Raw genomic sequence first — 20,395 nt, 5'->3', positions numbered from 1 at the left:
CCCAAGAACACATGTACACAAATAATTCTCCTATAACATTTTCTGAATAATTATGCTTAGAACTATTTGTGTCACTCAAACTTTATTATGGCCTAAGCAACTGCTTATGCACCAGTAGTAATGTGTGGTGCTGTACAAACAGCTTGATAAGAAGCACCTGGAAGACCAGAAGAAATGCTGGTGGGCTTTTTGGCTTAGTATATTCACAAGTTAAATATAGCTGAGAAGGATAATTATTCACAAGTTAAATATTGCTCAAACAAGTGTTCTTCGTTCATTCATCTATTTTGGGATAGTATATAGGCATGAGGTTTGGCTTCAGTCCGTCTGTCATACCTGTAAATCATCCAAGATGAAACCAACCTGCTCCATGCTAAAGCATAACTTTCCCCCCTTTTCAATCAGATGAGCGGTGTAAAGAGGCTGAAGCCACGGCTGAGTGCTATTCTTTTTAAGCTTCAGTTTGAGGAACAGGTGAATAACATCAAACCTGACATCATGGCTGTCAGTGCTGCCTGTGAAGAGATAAAGAAGAGCAGGAGCTTCAGTAAGCTTCTGGAACTAGTATTGCTAATGGGAAACTACATGAATGCAGGATCTCGAAATGCACAGACATTTGGATTTAACCTCTGCTCCTTATGTAAAGTGAGTCTTTAACGAGCTGTGAATGCTGAGTTGAGTGCTGCAATCACTTGCTTTTCATATTTACAATGCAGTTTAAATTGCTTTCTGTTTTTTGACACCTAACATCTTCAATAATTGCAGCTTAAATGTCTATTCATTTACCCCCACCCACTTATAAAAGCAGTTAATTTGTTTTGATCTAGACAATAGTAGATATTGTAAATGTGTATGCTCGGTTTAGAGATTGCTGTACGGTTTTAAAAGCTTTGGTGTTTCAAGCTGACAGAAAGAGGTGTGACATGGTGAGTTATTGTTGCTGCTCATTGTCTCAATTATGAATATTTTTAGCAGTACATCAAAAATGAAACTGAAAGCTTGCACTTAGTGAATTCTGTTAAGGGTTCAACGGAGCAAGTAATTGGTCCCAGTTCTGCAAGAACTTCAGATTTGTACAACACAGAGTATACTTGTACAACACAGAGTATATATTTATTTCAGCTTTTTCTTCTGATTTTGAAGGCTGATATTCTCCAAATATGCACTAGATATGTACATATTTGGCTACTATCTGATACTAAAGCATCAATATTAGAATTGAATCTTGCAGTATCTTCCAGTAAATGACTCCTGGTGTGCAGTCTTATTTAGAAATTTTGCAATAGCTTCATCCATTAAACACTTTGGGAAACATTCCCTGAATAAAAAAAATTCAAACTTTGATGTCAAAATCTGAAAAGCTTATTATTTTATTTTTATTTTAGACATTTTATTTTAGACATTTTTAAGGACCCCCCCCCTTTTCCATCAAGGAACTCGGAGCAGATGGTCTCCCACCTACTCAGACTAAACCTGATCCTGCTTAATTTCAATAAGGTTGCTACATTGTGTTCCTTTACAAAGTTGGTATCTTCTAGATACTTTAGACTACATCATGGGAGTTGTAGTCCAAAACATTTGGATAGCACCAAATTGGCAGGGATTGCTTTAGACCATGTCCGTGCTAATTGTAACTCTGTATTAGAAAACAAAATTTGGATGTGAAAATCAAATTTTCAATTAAAATGGCAAATTAAATGCAATTATTTTTTTAAGTGGTTCAAAACTCAGTTTTCAGATATTGTGCAGGAAAATTGATTTCAATTTCTATAGTGTGTAAATCATAAAATATATAATCAAAATGTACTACTGCTTCTGAATATTCACTTACTAATTTCTAGTTAAAGGACACCAAATCAGTTGATCAAAAGATAACACTGCTTCATTTTCTGGTGGAATTGTGTGAAGAGAAGTATCCTGAAGTCCTAAGCTTTGTTGAAGACTTGCAGAGCTTGGATAAAGGAAGCAGAGGTTTGTATTCAAGAATGGGCTAATATATTTTATTCAGCTGTTGTCCAGAATTATTTTTGATTTGAATATTAAAGTTCGTACCCGCACCCAAGAATTTACATTCCAGAATTTACTACTTTTCAAGCTTCCCTGTAAGCGGAAGGTCATTTCAGGAAAGTTCATATTGAAGTAAGAAAATGTCCAGAGCAGAATAGTGGTGTGCAATAAGAAAGCAGCAACACAGAGTTGGAAATATTGTATGTGTCTTTGAAAGGTAAGAAGCTACTACACTGGCACAAGAATTCAAATCTGAAAAAAGATAAGTAGTCCTACAGTACCAGAGGCTCAAACAGATGTATATCCAAACAGATAAGCAGCAAGGCCTGAAGAGTTCTTCACACTTTCAGTCATAGGGATCCTCCCTCCCTCAGAAAGAAGAAGCCGTGCTGCACTTAATGCCAGGTTATCCTGCACATCCTGCATCCTTTTGCTTTGCACCCCAGGGGTAGCAGGCCAGCATGAATATATATATATAAATATATTAATTCATCTTTATTCATTTTACACACATGAAAAAACAATACATTGAAGCGACAAAAAATACAAAATACAAAAAAGGGGGGAAAAGAAAACAAAACACACAGAAAAAGAAAAAAGAGAAAAAAATAAATCTTATAATCTTATAAAATCTTCATAACATTATAGACTTCATAACATTATAGACTGCATCACAACATAATCAATGTGGGAGACCGACTTCCGTTTTTAGAATCTCCCACCGTGACCAATTCTTTAGAATTATATAGCCAATCGAAGATTTTACTCACGGTGCCCAATGTCAATTTTTTTTCTTTGGGAACAATCCACCGCTCTCCGCTGCCGGCGCGGAGCTTCACTTCCAGAGGGTAACAATGGCGCTCGATGGCCTGCGACACCCCACTCGCACCGGAGCTCCTACTAGGGCTTACCGGGGAGTAAAGGGGTCGCTTTTTCAGGCTCTGCCGAGTCTTCGTCTCCAGAACGCTCTATCTGGAGCTCTTTCGGGGGGCGCGTCGCTCTCGTGGCTCTCCCCTCCCCCTCTCGAAGCCCATTCCCTCGGAGCTCGAGGGAAACGTCGCAGGCCAGCATGAATATATGGGCTGAAAAGGTAGCCACTGAAATTTGCCAGGAGTGTAAGGAACAGATTTAAGACCCCGCTGAGATCCAGAAATGAGCGCCATTACTGGCTCACATGCTTAGTCATCAACCATATTCTGGGCGTAGTACCTACTGAGCATTTAGTTTCACAGGCCCAGAGGCACCCTGGAGTTTTTTTAAAATGGTGTGACGGAATGTGGATATGTGGATGATTCTGCTCCAAAGTGGTTCTACATATTCTGAATAAAGGAGTCAAGATGAAAATATTGAGGTCCATTTGGATAGTGCTTGAACTACAGAGTACCCAGGCACACAGAAGTAGACACACACACTCTGATATGGTGCTCACGAAAGTTCAACACTTCCCCCAGTATCTCAGCCACTTCCAGTACAGGTAGTTGCTGTTTGGGCTCATAGTCACATCCAAAGTTTCACTGAGGTACTAGTGGTGCTTGGGGCACATCTTAGGATACAAGTGGTGTTTCTTTATCCCATGGGTGCCTAATCTGTGGTCTTTCAGATATTTTTGGATTCCACTTCCCAACAGCCCAGGCAGCAAGATAATGGTCAGAGATAGTGGGAGTTGTAGTCCAGCTAGAGATGGAAGTTTAAAGGTTAGACACCCTGCTCTACTCTGATCTACAGTGGAACCTCGGTTTATGAACACCTCGGTTTACGAATTTTCGGTTTATGAACGCTGCGGACCCATCTGGAACGGATTAATTCACTTTCCATTACTTTCAATGGGAAAGTTCGCTTCAGTTTATGAATGCTTCAGTTTAAGTACTCCGCGGACCGTCTGGAACAGATGAATCCACTTTCCATTACTTTCAATGGGAAAGTTCGCTTCAGTTTATGAACGCTTCAGTTTATGAACAGACTTCCGGAACCAATTGTGTTCATAAACCAAGGTAGCACTGTAGTTGACATTTTATTATGAACATAACTCAGGTATTCTCTGTAGAGAGGTTTATAAATTCTGGAATGCATAATTATTTGTTCTTGCTCCTTAAATCAAGTGTTTCAGCCCATTCAAATCTATCTCACCCAATACTAGAGACAACAGTTTCACGGTGAACTGAGAGAAAAGTTTTCTGGAGCAAATCTGAAGAAGTGTGGTATCTGAAGAAGTGCGCATGCACACGAAAGTTCATACCAAAATAAAAAAGTTAGTTGGTCTTTAAGGTGCTGCTGGAAGGATTTTTTTTATTTTGTTTCGACTACGTCAGACCAACACGGCTACCTACCTGTAACTGGAGCAAATCCTGAAACACAGGAGAGCAAAACTAGAAGTTTAAAATTTTAACATGTTTCTATCTGGAAAGCAGACTGGCTGGTACATGAAGTTGGTCATGTGCACCTCATGGTTATTAGTCTATTCTTGGTAATTATATGCTTCACCAGGATGCTATAGACAAGTTTTGCACCTACCACTGAACAACTTTCTCTCTTTAAGATGAGAGAGTCTGGCAGAAGCATATGTCCCCATGAAGGGTACTATAGTATGTTTGGTACCAATTGTATATGTATATACTGTCTCAACTGTGATCATTATGCTGTCTCCAAATCACTCTATTTGTGCATTAACTAGTCAGAGCCTGAGTACATTTGCTGCTTCTGGTGATGTGATTGAGTAAGTTTATTAAACTAATCATTCATGAAGATATTGAGTAGATAGTAGAACTCTACACATGACAAAAGTATTTCATAATGTGGACTTAGAGGAATCTTTGCAAGAAAGCATCTACTAACAGTATTCACCTTTTGATATGTGTGAAGTTTTAATTATAAATATATGCTTAGTTTCAGCAGAAAGCTTGGAGAAGAGCCTAAAACAGATGGAAAGGCAGCTTATACAACTTGAGAAGGATTTAGAGACCTTTCCCCTTTCTGAAGATATTCATGACAAATTTGTGACAAAGATGTCCATATCCTTTTGCTGTTAAATAACTTATCTGGCTTTGTCTAAGGTTCTTTAACACTTTTAAAATTTATTTGCATAATCTTTATTCAAGTTATAGCCATCACTTCTGACAACCCTGACCTCATTTCTACCTTGAATTACTAAGAACCTAAAACGGCTTTAATGAAGATTCACCTATAATTCATAATCTGAAGGTAGTACTGTGTCATCTCCAGTGGTTTGGCGTTTTCGTCATACAGGCATGAAAGTGCTCATTGAATGGAAAATATTACTGGAGGAAACAGTTGAGAAGTTGACTAATTAAGCACTACAACTTAAATTGGATGGAAAACAGCTTAATTGAGAAACGAGGGGAGAGTTGCCAGCTTGGGGTATCAGTTCAGATTGCCCATTTTGATTATTTTTTTTAGTCTGAACTACAAACTAATTTCAATTTTTTAAAGCTTTTCTCTCACTGTTTGGAATTGTATGTGTAATTATTCCTTTGAATTTATAGGAGCTGCCATCATTCTTTTCAATGAATCCTGTGCATCTTATCTGCTAATTTTGGTTTTTTCCCCTTTCAGATGCTTTTTGATGTGTGTTTTTTCCTGTGTCTGGTTTGTAATTCACTAAGAAGCAAGTAGCATTAGCACAAAGACAGCACAGAGGGTCCCCCCCCCCACAAAAAGCAGATAGATGTGCTCTTGTAGGTTTCTTGTTTTTGTTGGCCTAATAGGAAGGTTTAATGAAGGTATGAAAGAACTAATTGGCTGAAGCTCTAAACCATTATGCTTCACATTCAGTTCCCATGACACTTCAGGTTACCAACCAGAGTAATTTAGCTTCCTCCAAGACATAATGTTACCTGTTGGCCATTTGAGGCTACAGAACATATTTTCATACTTAATACTTCGTAAGTGTTGTAAGTATTGTACATATATATCTATTTATTTCTTAAAATGTATATACTACCCGGTTGTAAAAAACCTCAAAGAAGATTACAAAAAGAATAAAACAATAAAATTATCAATTGAAATAATTAACAACAGTTTGAATCAGCTATAAAGTAAAAACAGATTAAAACACACACCAACATGCTAGGTATCTGGGTAGGCCTATCTAAACAAAAATATTTTAGCACATGCTGAAAAGTGTACAGTGAGGGCACCTGCTCCATTATCGGCAGGCAACAAGTTCCAAAGTATAGGTGCTGCCACAATAAAATACTGATTTCTTACAAATGTGGCACCTGCAACAGCGCCACTTCTGCAAATTGAAGCAATCAAATGGGCCCATGTGGGGTAAAGTGTCTCTCAGGTGAACTGGTCCCAAGGGCTTTATATACTAATTGTAACACCTTGGCCCGGTAGCAAATCTGCAACTAGTGTTGATCTCTTAAGAGCAAATATTATATGCTGACAATGCCTTATTCCTGTCAGCAATTGTGCTGCAGCAATCTGTACTGACTGCAGCTTTCAGGTCAACACAAGGGAAGCTCGACACAAAGAGCATTGCAGTAATCTAGTCTTGAAGTAACCAGAGTGTGAACTACTCTGACCAGGCTTTTCCTGTCTAGAAATGCTCATAGCTGTCAAATCGATTGTAGTTGATAAAAGACACTTCTAGCCTCTGAGCACCTGAGCCTCCATTGACACAGATCCAGAAGCACCCCCATAATGCAAACCTGCTGAGTGGAACCCCAAACCTGGGAGTGGAACCCCATCCAGGATAGGCAATTGACCAATTTCTCGGACATGGGAACCACTTGTCCATAGTGTCTCTATCATGCCCGGATTCAAGCCCAGATTGTTTTCCATCATCTTTCTCACTACTGCATCCAAGCAGTTGCATGTCCAGGCCTGAACCCAGATTGGAATGAATCTAAATAATTTGTGTCATCCAAGCATACATTCAGCTGCCACACCACAGCCGTCTCCACCACCTCCCCCCAAAGTGGGTATATGCAGCTGGTGAATAGTTGTCCAGAGGGTCCAGAGCTGGGGTGTTTTTAGGAGCGGCCGCACTACTGCCTCTTTCAAGGCAGCAGGGATCACCCCTTCACACCCACTGAATGGATATAAATGCATTCCATTTTAAAACAGTCCTGCCTGAAAGTCTCTTGCACCATACTGAGCGATGCTGTTTCTAAGTCACCAAGGTGTAATGACACTTCTATAGGTATTCATGGCTTCTAGCTTACAAGTGTTTCTAGTGGAGACTATGACTGTCCAGAATTAGCAGTTGATCATCTGAATGATAAGGATTTGAAGCTCTCAAAATGGTTAGAGATTTTCTGTGCTTTCACATGTAAGCATGGCTAATGCATGCACATGGTAATTTTATTTTTGTCTTTGCTATCTTGACCGGCACCTTGAAAGCATTCTAGCATATACATTGCTTGCCTGAAGGACAGCACTGAACATGAAAACTTATTCATAAACCCTACCTACAGGATAAAAAAATTCCTTCAGTAGCACCTTAAAGACCAACTAAGTTTTTATTTTGGTATGGGCTTTCGTGTGCATCCACACTTCTACAGATACACTGAAACAGAAGTAGTCAGACCCTTATGTATATTCAGAGGGTGGGGGGTGGGGGTGATGGGAATGGGTGATGGGCTGATAGGAGTGGTAAACCTGTTGATGACTGTTAACGACTGTTAATGACTGCAATTGGTCTTGAATTGGTCTGGTGGATTCTGTTTCAGTGTATCTGATGAAGTGTGTATGCACACGAAACCTCATACTAAAATAAAAACTTAGTTGGTCTTTAAGGTGCTACTGAAGGAATCTTTTTATTTTGTTTCGACTCAGACCAACAGGGCTACCTACCTGTAACCTACGTACAGGTTTACACACAGGTTACTCTTATTTATAAGAGTGTATTATCTGAAACCACAAAAATACCTCACCATTTCAATCAAATTCCCATGTGACACTTAAACAGATGGTTTGATCTTTAAACACTGTTAAGATGCAATAGTTAGCTCTCTTCTGCTAACACTCCCTATAGGCAGGGAATAATTGAGGAACAGTGGAGTTACATGTGGTTTCTGGTAATGGCTGTGAGCTTGCTAATTAAAGAAACTCACTTCCAGGAAAACTGGAGTTACAATAAATTACAAACCAAAGGAGACTTGATGTAAAGGTTAGATGAACCTGCACAGCATGAAGAAGTTGGGGCCTGTCCGAGCTCTTATTGTTATGACAGGGGAAGTTGAATGATGCTGATGTCTTTTGAAAGGCACACGGCTCGTAAAAAGCAGTCGGTGGGAAAGAGACAGGAAGGATGGGGCTTTGTGAAAACTAATTTTTCACTTGCCATACAATTACGCTCTGTAGGCAACTCGGCTATTACATCCTGTCACTAAATATCTCAACCTGGAGCCGGCTAATGAATTGATTAGCATTCATATTTCTTTTAGAAGTCAGATATGTGCACAGTCAGTGGGTTCTATTATTGATAGAATCTATAATTATATAAAAGACTTCCTTACTGGATTATTTTGTTAGCTGTCCATTGCAGTTGTGTACACTACTTTACATGCAATTAAATTCCCTTTTTTTGTTTGCTGTAGATAGGAATTCCAGAGAAATAAAGCATGGAAAATTAAAACCATTTATGCAAACATTATGATGAAATTTAATTAAAATTACTTGATAGGTATAGATGTGCAAACAAGTTAAATGAAAATTGGGTCCTTGAACAGTTTTGAGAAGCTCACATTTCTCTTTGATTATAATACAGGCACACCATTATCAAAATACACAATAAGCTCTAGAGCTCTTATCTGCAAAAACAAATTGATAAAATACTTTTGTCAGTTTTTTCTTCTACCACTTTGTCACTTTAGAAAGCCATTTAAATATATATTGCAAGAGACTACAAATCTATAAAAGTAATTTTGTGAACAGTTACTAAATGGTATTCTGTACTTCATACTTTTTCAGAATGACAGGAAAATAGTGTCTCAGTTTATCAAGAAAATGACAGTTTTGGAAATAAAGCATTTTAGTACCCAGTTAAATTTTGCTTGATTAATAATAGTAATATGTTTTAATAGTGTGCTGATCCTTAAAGGGATTTGTATAAATTGTTCTCTGTGAGATGATAGTATTGGCTATGTATGAAGATCTGTTGATGTAAAATCAAATTGCCACTGGAACCAACTTGATATAGGCACATAATGAAAATGCCATCTGAATAATGACTTCCTATTATGCTTAGCAAAATAATAAGAACTGAGACTCTAGAAACACGGGCAAGAAGTTTAGGAATATTGGTTCAGTTGTAACAAGCACATGTTAGATTTTCATTGTGCATTTACTAGCATGGTTTGTTTAAGTATTAGGAGGTTTTAAAGATTATCAGAAATTCAGCCAAAAATCACAAAATGACATGTGTAGAGGAATAATATGAAGAAAAAGTAAAGTATCGGCTGAGGGTGTTGCAACGTGATCTGTAACATTGTGGTATACTAGATAAAAGAAAAAGTGATGATTACTAATTGTGAAAAATATAGATATGTTTAAGAAAATGTTGGCAATGTTGTGTATTTTAAACCAAAAAAAGGTGCAGAGGCATGGAAGTGAACAATTATGTGAGTGAACAGAAGTGAAAGTTTAATTAGAATATTAAAGTGCTGAACTATTTCCCAATACTTTTCTTTATTAAAATTACTGCCAAACATTAATTTTTGAGCATTAGTAAAATATTAGTTAGAGAACAGTAATTCTCAGTGCATTGATTTTGAGAAGGATCAGCAAGTTTGCTACCAAAGAAGTTCACTTGTTTCAGAGGACTAGCGCTTTGAGTAACTAACCTATGTATGTATTTTCGCAGTGTTTAATTTATGTTGTATTGGTGCCCAAGTAGAAATCCCTGATCTCTTATTTAGAGTATTTGTTCCCTGTTGGGGTGGGGGTGGGGAGCAGCCTCCCAGAGCAGCTTACATGCAGTTAGTTAAAGCAAGATACTCCCTCAAATTTGTTATCTAAGTGGGACTTGGGTTGTGCAGAGGTAATTAATCTTTGAGGTATGAAAAATGTAGGAAGAATAGGAAGGAAAAATTGAAAAATGCTGACTATGAGAAGAACTACATGCTTTTGGAGAGATGTTGTTACTGCTGATAACTTGCTATTTCCTCTTTCCTGGAAACTTAGTATTCTCCATTTATTTTGATTGATTGATTGATTGAATGAATGAATCCCGCTCCTCTTCCTGAAGAAACCCAGGCTGGCAAACAAAGCAAAAGAATTGTAAAACACCAAAAGTTTCTAAAAGCTTACTGTTAAAAACTTTCTTCCATCCAGTGATCTTGGAGTTGCCAGGAACAATATTCTTCAGCCACCAAACACCTGAGTAAATGGGAATGTTTTAAATTCTTCCTGAAAGTTAGTGAGAATGGAGACAGGTGCACTTCAAAGTCATTCGACAACCAATTTTGTAACCTTAACAAACTTAATACACCTTTGTAATTCAAGCACGGGAACAGTTCCAGAAACTCTTGAGGATGCATAACAGTATGGAAACACTCTATCGGAATGTAATGGAATTTTATGCCATCGATTGGAAGAAAGTTTCAGTAGAAGAATTTCTAACTGACTTGAACAATTTTAGGACAATGTTTATGGTAAACCATATGACTATCAAATTCTAGACTCTGCAGAAGTAGTATAGATGAATATGATTTTGCTTCACAGGTTCAGCTGTTCTTTACATCACTAAGAGCAGCCAGCCACAACTTTGTGTTTCCATATATTGTTGGACTACAATCTCAGCATGGCCAGTGGTCAGACATGTTGGAAGTTACAGTCCAACAACATCTGGTGGACTGAAGTTTGGGGAAGGCTGACTAGAAAGATGAGTACCGTATTTTTTCGTTCCATAGGACGCACCTAGTTTTTAGAGGAGGAAAACAAGAAAAAATCTTTTTGCTTTCTTGAATTGTCCTAGGCGTGGCTTTGGCTCTGTCTCAGGCTTTTGCGTGGGCTCTGGCTCTCGCATTCGCTCCATAGGATGCACTGACTTTTCCCCTTCCTTTTTGGGAGGGAAAAAGTTCATCCTATGAAGCGAAAAATACAGTATGTATTTTGTTGGTCGCAGCAACCTAATACAAGCATGGTGGACCATTTCACCCCAAGTTACATGACGCATTTGAAAGAGCAGATGCATTTGAAAGAGCAGCTACTAGTCTAGGTATATAACTGTGCCACTGCCTCTTACTTCAGGTGTCCAGGGGTGAGTGTTGATCCTGATTCTTACATACCCATAATAGTATGATCTCTCATATCAGTACCAAAGGCAGGTCTCTGCATGCTTGGGGTTTCCCAAGGTATGCACAAATACAAAAAATATTTATCATAAATAAATAGAATGGGGCAACCCTTCCCTGCCACCCCTCCCCCCTAAACAAAACATAACAGTAAAAGCAGGGAGGAATAGCAAGTGGATGCGCAGGTGAGAAGAGTGGTCTACAAAAATTGCCCACTCACTGCATGAACATCCTTTTTTTAAGATTATGGCATTACGGCTCAACAGCTGGACTGACTTGGGTGTGTGCAAGAGGAAGACGCGAATAGGTTGAAGGAGTGAAAAGGGGGTAGGAAAGGCAAGTGATGCCAGCTTTTAAAAACAACCCTAGTACTATAACAGATTATCCTGCTGTGATGGTGTTTTATTGTCGTAAACTCTTTTAGGATTTATTTTCAAATGAAAAGCAGCATAGAAATTATTGTAAACAGGCATGTAGACATTTTTCTAAGTCATAATTGTTAATGCTGGTGAAATTCAATATATTTTGCTAGCAAGCTGCAAAGGAGAATATGAGAAGAAAAGAAGCAGAAGAAAAGCAGAAACTTGCTAGAATTGCTAAAGAAAAAGCAGAAAGGGAAAAAATAGAAAGACAAAGAAAGAAAAAGTGTTTGCTGGAAATGAAAACAGGTAATGTGGACAGGAACCTTGTTATTTTAGACAGTAATACTGTTTTTGTGTTACTATCTTGATGGCTTCTAAAAGCAGAACTGGTTGTTTCACTTCACAAATGTGCTTAAATCATTTCAGGGCAATGTTTTGCTTTGTGGAGAATTACATTCCTATTTAATTCCAGTTAATGCCACACGTTCTTTGCTCCTACTTTTCAGCTTTGCACTGCACACCTCCCACAACATGTAGAAGTAGTGGGTAGGTACCTCCCAAATTTTAAGTGGACCTGAAATTGAAAAATGCTGCAACTGTATCCTAGGCCAGCCTTCCTTGATCTTGGGTCCACATATGGTCTTAACTACAACTCCCATCATCCCTGACCTGGCTGGTTAGGAATGGATTGAGAACAACATCTGGGGACTCAAGGATGAAAAAGGCTGCCCTAAACTAATCTCTCCATGCTGAAAATCCCATTTACTTTCTGAGCTGGAGGAGAGTTTACTGGGGACATGGTGCTCAGTTCATAATGTAGATTGTCATAAAAACTATCATTTTTAAACTTTATTTCTTCATCTTTTGTTCTGCTGATACAATTTCCTTACCATGGGGGGGGGGGACTACTTATGATGTTGTAGACTCAGAGGTATGCAGCAATACAATCAACATATGCCTAAATTGTTAAAAAGGGGTTTGGCATTAGCTCAGTTTGTCAGTTGGCTCAGAAAGCATATCAGTTTCAGTAGGAGGAGAATATTAATTTAAAGTTAGCAGTAAAAATGGTAACTTATTGCTGCCTATAGATTGTGCTTTGATCAAAAAATTTAAGGCAGTTTGCAATTCTGTCATCCCAGCTCAGCTGGGGCTCGTAAAATCATAGAAGAGACCCCAAGGAAGGGAAGGGACCTTCAAAGGGACCCCAAGGACATCTAGTCCACCCCCTGCAATGCAGGAACCTCAGCTAAAGCATCCATGACAGATGGCCATCCAACTTCTGCTTAAAAACCCCCAAGGAAAGAGAGTCCACCACCTCTTGTGGGAGTCTGTTCCTCTGTTGGAACAGCTCTTACTGTCAGAAAGTTCTTCCTGATGTTTTGTCAGAATCTCCTTTCTTGTAACTGGAAGCCATTGGTTCGAGTCTACCCTCCAGAGCAGAAGAAAACAAGCTTGTTACATCTTCCATGTGACAGCCCTTCAGATATTTGAAGATGGCTATTATATTTACTCTCAGCCTCTTATCTAGGCTAAATTTTTTGAAACGAAACAACTGCAAAATTGTTGTTGAATGGGAAGTATGTGTGCATATCTGCTTTATGTAGCTTTTTTGAAACTATGTAGCTTTATAAGACCCTATAGCAGAGAAACTAAACTGTGTTGGCTCAGAGGTAGTACTGGCTTCTGGACAATCCTCCCAAAGGCTGCAAGTCCATGGAAGGTGCAGCCAGTGAAATCAATGCCAGTGAAAGCATTGCTAAAGTTGGTATGACTACTTTGTACCAGCTATCTCTGGTTTGTGTCTCTGCATATGTGTGTGAACACACACACACACTTTCAGATCTAGCTATACTTTGAATGAATTCTGCTTTTTTAAATGAAGCGTTAAATTGTTTAAAAAATACAGAGGATCAAAGTATTTAGTGAATGAGAGTGTTTTCATGAGTGGACATTCAGAAATCCATAAATGATCCATTTAGGGAAGCAGAATCTGAACAACTAATTGTATGCAAATAATCATTTTCATCTTGTCCTACAAAGTAACCTGCTTCTGCAAACCCACATGGCTTTATGATGTGGTTTCATTCAGGGTTCAGAGATATTAGAAGCATATGAATGATGTTGCATTATATTAAAAGTTACTGCTCTATTTCATTTTAGGAGGCAGTGGTGTGAGGTGAATCAAATGAACTTTGGTCTGCATTATTGGACACAATATGAACACTAACAGGGCTGACTTCTTGGGTATCTGATTTATGAGTAAATTAAAGGCTTGTCTGAATTTGGAATTGCCAGCTTTTTATTGCTACGGTTTCTTCTCCAGCTCTGTAAATCCTTTGGCATTGCTATGGTAACCATGAAAGCTGAAGGAATTCCCTCCATCTTTTTACAGAGGGTGATGAGACAGGTGTGATGGATAGCCTACTGGAGGCCTTGCAGTCAGGTGCTGCTTTTCGAGACAGAAGAAAACGCACAAGGGCTAAAGGTGAATACTTCCCCCACTTCTTTTTATAGATTTAGGGCACAGGACTATTTACTGCAGAATGCATCAATTGGTGGAGAACTACTTGCAGTAACAACATTAAATGATAATTTGTAAAGTTTTCAGAGTACATCTTTCCTTCCAGGAAACTACCTTTTGGAAATACACTTTTGTGTAAATATTAAACATATTTGCTTTCTTCTTCTTCTTTTAGATACAGATGTGCCACACAATTTCAGCCCAACCTCTGAAAGACCTGTTCTGAAAGCTTGTAACCATGGTAATTCATAAATCATATGTTTTTTACTGTTGATTCCTATTGATTTCCATAAGGGTCTGTTATATTCCTTGTTTGCTGTCATATCTGGAATAAGCCACTGGGATTGGCTTGCCAAATGGAAGTTGCTTAGTGTCTACATTCTTAGAAGTTTTCTTCTTATCTTTACATATCTGGCCTGCATTTTTACTTTGTCTAAAATCTGAAGAGCTGTAGATGCCAAATAACATAAATCAAAATACTAGCAAAGTATGTCTTTAGCTCTTGAATTATAATATACTGTCTTATTTATAAAATAGTACCATTTCACATGTTGGGCAAAAAATAATAATTTTAAATACGCAAGTTTGTGAATTTCAGCAGAGGATTTTATCAATTTATTTCACCTGCAAAGGAAAAGAATATTTTCTTTACCTTATTTTATTAACTAATTTCTTTTATTAAGTACCCTATTTTTCGCTCCATAAGACACACTTTTCCCTCTTAAAAAGGAAGGGAAAATGTCTGTGCATCTTATGGAGCAAAGGCACTGGACGGCAGCGGGATCCTCAAGCAGAGGGATGCCTCTGCCGCCGGAGCCATGGCTTCCAGAGGCGGCGGAGGGGTGAGCAGCCCGAAAGCGGGCTTCTCTTCCTTCCGCCAGCGGCATTGATTCAGAATTTTTTTTCTTGTTTTCCTCTAAAAACTAAGTGTGTCTTATGGTCAGGTGTGTATTATGGAGCGAAAAATACGTAATGTTTACTTATATGTGCACAAAAATCTTGGGGGGGGGGATATAGCTAGCCATTTTATAGTTTTAGAATATCATGCATTCCCTGTTCTCCGAAGGCATGTGATACAGCAACTTTGCTGAAGTGAAGTAGGTTTAGAACTGGTCAGGACTGGGAGACTGCATAGAAGCCCTGTGTACACTGTATTGAATTCCATGGCGGGGAATACAGTGAAATACATTTCATTATACTTTTATGAGAAAAGTATGTGCAAGCTATTCTATTTGGAGTGATCTTTGTAGAAGCAATACATGGTTTGTTTTTGGTTATAAAAATATCCCTGTTGTGAGGTTAAAGCTGATTATTGCTACTGCTGCTAAAAACCCATTTCAAAGGCAAGCTGATTCATACATCCTCGTTTTTTACGATCTTGAAATACAAAACCCTCCTAGAACACATGAGTTACCTTGCTGGCTCAGTCTAAAACGCATCTAACGCAGCACCTGCTTTCAGCAGCAGTCAGCCAGATTGCTCATAAGCAAGGTGTGATGGCCATCTTCTGTCTGTCTCAGCATCTAGTCTTTAGAGGTATACTGCTTCTATACATATAGAGGTTCCGTTTAGCTACTATGGGCACTGTTTGATAGTTTATGGCCATTGCTGCACCTTGTAGCAGTGAATTCCATAATAGTGTGTTGTGTGATTCAACACTTGTTTTTTATTGGTCCCAATCCTACTGCTGATCAACTTTCTCTTGTTGGAAGATCCTTAATTTACTGTTGCAGTTGGTTGATCCCTGAAACAGGGATGGATAAGTTCTGGCATGCCTTTAAATATGCAACCTTTAGATGTCAATCTAGTTTTAGAAACAGTTTTGAAGGACAGCAGAAGCTGATCAGACTGTAAAATGGGATCAGGTAAATCAACTTTGTGAAAAGAGAGAAAATGTCTAATGCACCTATATCACAACTCAGTATTGTTTAAACTGTCTTTGTAAAAAAAGTATTTTTAATGGCACCCGAAGAATTGAATTTTTCAGATAGTCAGTAAAGAGAAGTTTTATGAAAATTGTTTAAAAAGCCATTCTAGACATTGCATCTGGCACTGTGATCTCATTCCCTACCAACAGTGACCATTTCTGTGTAGACTGGCTAATGATTTTCAGAGCGTCATTAAACCAGTTATAGAAGATTGTTGTCAGGCATTCTCCACTAAATTGCTTACCTAAGCTATGTAGACATGTTGGTCAGGAGTTTCCAAACACTGATTTTAAGTAGCAATATTCTGCAGAATAGGTTGGTGGGGGAAAAGAACATAGCAGAGAGGAAGCATGGCATTGTGGGAATGTAATTTGCAAAGATAACATGATATTCCTCCTATGCAAGTAAGCCACCAATTGTCAGAGATGGATGTGTTGGCACTTCTCAATGTGTCACTTTTCCCTGTATGGGTGACTTGCTTCCATTCTCTTATATGGAGAATATGGCCCCTATTCCTGGTGTCAATTCTTATGTGAAGGGCTAGATCTTGGTATTCTCCCAGTGCAAGTGATTTGTAACTTTAATTCCTATCAAAGATTGTGTATACACAGAAGTATGTACTGTATTTTTGCTCCACAGGACACACCTGGCCATAGGACACACCTAGTTTTTTTAGAGGAGGAAAACAAGAAAAAAATATTTTGCTTTCTTGAATTGTCGGCATAGCAGCCAACTCGAGGCCTAGGTACCTTTGCCGCCCCGCCCCCCCCCATGTTAAATATTTGAGGAAGCTTCTTTTGCAAAGGGGGAAAGCTCCATTTTTGAGGATCAGCTCAAAGCTGTTGAGCTTACCTTGCAAAGGGAAAAAAATCTTTTTTATGGGGTTCAACACACAGTTCTGCAGCTTTTCTAGGAAAGGAAAGGGACACAAGTGCACAATCTGCCTTTGGCCCCTGGGCAATTCGGCTCCAGGGACCATGCATTCGCTCCATAAGATGCACAGATATTTCCTCTTACTTTTAAGGAGGAAAAAAGTGTGTCTAATGGAGCGAAAAATACGGTACATAGAAGTCTGTAGAGGCTACTTCAGTCCAGCTAAGGGGAAGGACCATAAATAACTGGTGGAGACCATGTTTTGCATGCAGAAGGTCCCATGTTCAATCCCTGGCATCTCCAGGTAAGGCTGGGAAAGACAGGTCTGAAGCCCTGGAATGATGCTGTTTGATTCTGAGAATACTGAGTAGTTGAATCAGCTGTCTGATTTGGATTGCCTTGTAGGACAGAAAAGTGGATTGATGGAATCTGGTGTTTCAGTAACCATGGCAGCAACACTTGTTTTAGCTAGTGGGCTGCAATCACCAAACACACCTGCAAAGTTGAGTGGCTCAATAGTAGGGATGCCAGATACCATTACTACAAAGCCATTACTACAGGAAGAGGCATATTGCTAGGCTGATAATGAACATTAGCCTAAGCCAGGCATCCCCAAACTTCGGCCCCCCAGATGTTTTGGACTACAATTCCCATATTCCCCGACTACTGGTCCTGTTAGCTAGGGATCATGGGAGTTGTAGGCCAAAACATCTGGAGGGCCACTGTTTGGGGATGCCTGCCCTAATCCCTCACAATAGTATTTTTTTCTGAGTAGTGGAGCTATGTTTTCAAAACCTTTTGTCATTTACTGTATATAGAACTTCGTAGCAAAGTAATAATCTCTTTGAGTGGTGGCATAAATTCCTCTATATTAATTTTGAGGGCCCATATTTGAAAGCCTTTCCATTAGCAAAATTTCTTCCCAGCATATTTACATTGGTGATATATATATATATATATATGTGTGTGTGTGTGTGTGTGTGTGTGTGTGTGTGTGTGTGTGTGTGTGTGTATTTAAGACCAGGTCTTTGCAAAGGTTTGTTTAAAAACCACCTGTCTCATAAGCAGTCATTTCCAGACTCCTAGTCTTGAGAAACTTGCCAATATATCCAGAAAGCTCTTTTGTTAATACTAACACTAGGGGGTGCCATTCATCCATTGTTTAACTCTAGATTGCTTTGAAAATGTGGACAGCAAAATTCTCTCACGTCAGAATGAAATGAATTCTAGAATGAAATAAGAATGCATAAAAAAGCTATTATGAAATTCATGTATAACGAGCTAGATATATATCTTATAAACTAAAGACCTCTGCTACCTAGCTGTTATTGCCATACTGCCTGGTAAAATAATTATTACTGTCCTGACATTTCATAAATATACATAAATGAAGAGGGTACAAGCATTAATTTTAAAGTTTGCAGAACAATATAATGGTAATATTTACTTTCATGATGCTGTATACTGCATGCACTTCATTCAGTTGAAACTAATTATATAGTTTTAGCTTAATCAGGTTTGTTCTTAGCCTTAGGCACATTAAGTATTTACAGCTAGCATAAACAGCGCTTAAGTGGTATTATAATAATGAACAATTTTTTTATCATTGTTGGATAAAGTGTTAAGATAGTAAGGGAAATGTATACTTTCACAGTTGTACTGTAGGTGGTACTCTTTTACTGCTTCTTCTGAGGGTAGGGGCAGAATAAATATATATTCAATTCAGTGTGATCCATCATCAGGCAACTGTTCAAAAAGTAGCATTCTTAAATGCTCTCAAATGTCCAGTAGCAAAAATAAATGAAGGGCATAGTGCATTAAGGGATTTCCAGTGGAGTCTCTCAGGGCAGAGGAAACTGCTGCGAGAGGGAGCTCATGGGACAGATTGTGCTCTTACTGCCTTTAGCAATAGCTTCCTAACTAATCAGTCTCCAGGCTTACACCCTGCTTTAACTTGAGCTGCTTTCTGTTTGCTAGGCACTGACGGAAAACAGGACACAGCCAATTATTCTCTGCTGAGTTAACCCATTTCCCTTTATCCAGTGGAAAGCATGATTGCCTCCTTATGGCAGCATATTCTTCATGTGTTTTCATTTTTAGTTACACATCTTCTAAATTAGGGTAAATAACAAATTATTTCAAATAAATTTTAATTAAAACATTCACATATTTCTGTTAGGTACTCAGAGGTTTTTCTGTTGAGCCAGTTAGCACATTGAAAAAACCAATCCTGCACATCTGAGTTATGCAAATAATGTGAAATGACACCAGAAATAGCCAACACTTATGCAGAAGGTAATTGCCCAAATAAGAACATAAGAAGGGCCTGCAGGATCAGGCCAAAGGGACATATAGGCCAACATCCTGTTCTCACAGTTGCCAACCAGATGCTTGTTGCCAACCAGATGCCACAAGCAGGATCCGAGCACAAGAGCTCATTTCTCTTGTGGTTTTCAGAAACTGGTATTCAGAAGCATTACTGCCTTTGACTGTGAAGGCAGAGCATAGCCATCCTGGCTGCTTGGCTATGAACCGTTATGTTTTGTGGTTTTTAATTTAATGATTTCACTCCACATTTTTGGTCTCTACTTTATTCAAAGGATACTCTGTGGCTAGTATTTAAAGCAGAATGTAAGTACATTTCCCCCAGAAGTGCTGGTAAATGATAAGTGTATGTTCCCAATTGACAATATCCTTTATTTAGAAGAATTTAAACATAAGAGCAACCTGCTGGCTCACACCAGAGGTCTAGCATCCTGTTCTCACAGTGACCACCCAAATGCCTATGGGGAAGCCCACATACAGTGGTACCTCTACTTATGAATTTAATGTGTTCCGAACACACATTTGTAAGTAAAAAAAAAAATTGTAAGTCGAATCCCATAGGAATGCATTGGGGGGGGGGGAATTTGTAAGTCGAAGCAACCCTATCTAAAAATTCGTAAGTAGAAAAAATCCTATCTAAACCGCATCCAAGATGGCGGACAGAGTTCCATTTGTAAGTAGAAAAATTCGTAAGTAGAGTTATTTGTAAGTAGAGGTACCACTGTATAGGAGATGAGTGTGCAATAGCAGTCTCCCCACTTGTGATGCAAGCAATTGGCATTCAGAGGCAGACTGCCTGCCGCAGGGGAGGTAGAAAGTAGGCACTGTGGCTATTAGCTATCAAAAGCCTTGTCCTTCTTTAAACTAACCGAGTTGATGGCCATCATTACTTCTTGTTGGAACAAATGCCATTGTTTAACTATGCACTGTTTTTTTTGTCTGACCTGAATCTTCCTGACTTCTAGTATTATGAAAGATTGAGAAAAACGTCTATGTAACCACATCATGCACAATTTTGCAAACCTCTGTCATCTCCCCTCTTTACTCTCCTTTTCTGTAAACTAAAAAGTTCCAAATCAACCTTTCCTCAAAGGGAAGTTGCTCCATCCCCTTGATTGT

At 38.7% G+C, this 20,395-nt stretch overlaps 1 protein-coding gene across 1 annotated transcript in view; it reads left to right on the top strand.

Moving 5' to 3' along the window:
- Positions 1-20,395, top strand: part of DIAPH3 (diaphanous related formin 3) — a 116,723-nt gene that overhangs the window by 34,371 nt on the left and 61,957 nt on the right. Inside the window, exons 21-27 of the mRNA XM_088667458.1 lie at positions 406-645; positions 1,842-1,971; positions 4,891-5,016; positions 10,462-10,625; positions 11,800-11,935; positions 14,022-14,114; positions 14,326-14,391. Of these exons, the coding sequence (XP_088523584.1) occupies positions 406-645; positions 1,842-1,971; positions 4,891-5,016; positions 10,462-10,625; positions 11,800-11,935; positions 14,022-14,114; positions 14,326-14,391 (955 nt within the window). The remainder of the gene's footprint in view (positions 1-405; positions 646-1,841; positions 1,972-4,890; positions 5,017-10,461; positions 10,626-11,799; positions 11,936-14,021; positions 14,115-14,325; positions 14,392-20,395) is intronic.

Source organism: Zootoca vivipara, chromosome 4 (assembly GCF_965207765.1).
Source record: "Zootoca vivipara chromosome 4, rZooViv2.hap1.1, whole genome shotgun sequence".
Classification (NCBI taxonomy): Eukaryota; Metazoa; Chordata; class Lepidosauria; order Squamata; family Lacertidae; genus Zootoca; species Zootoca vivipara.
Note: the sequence above shows the minus strand (reverse complement) of the source record. Positions and strands in the feature narration are given on the sequence as shown.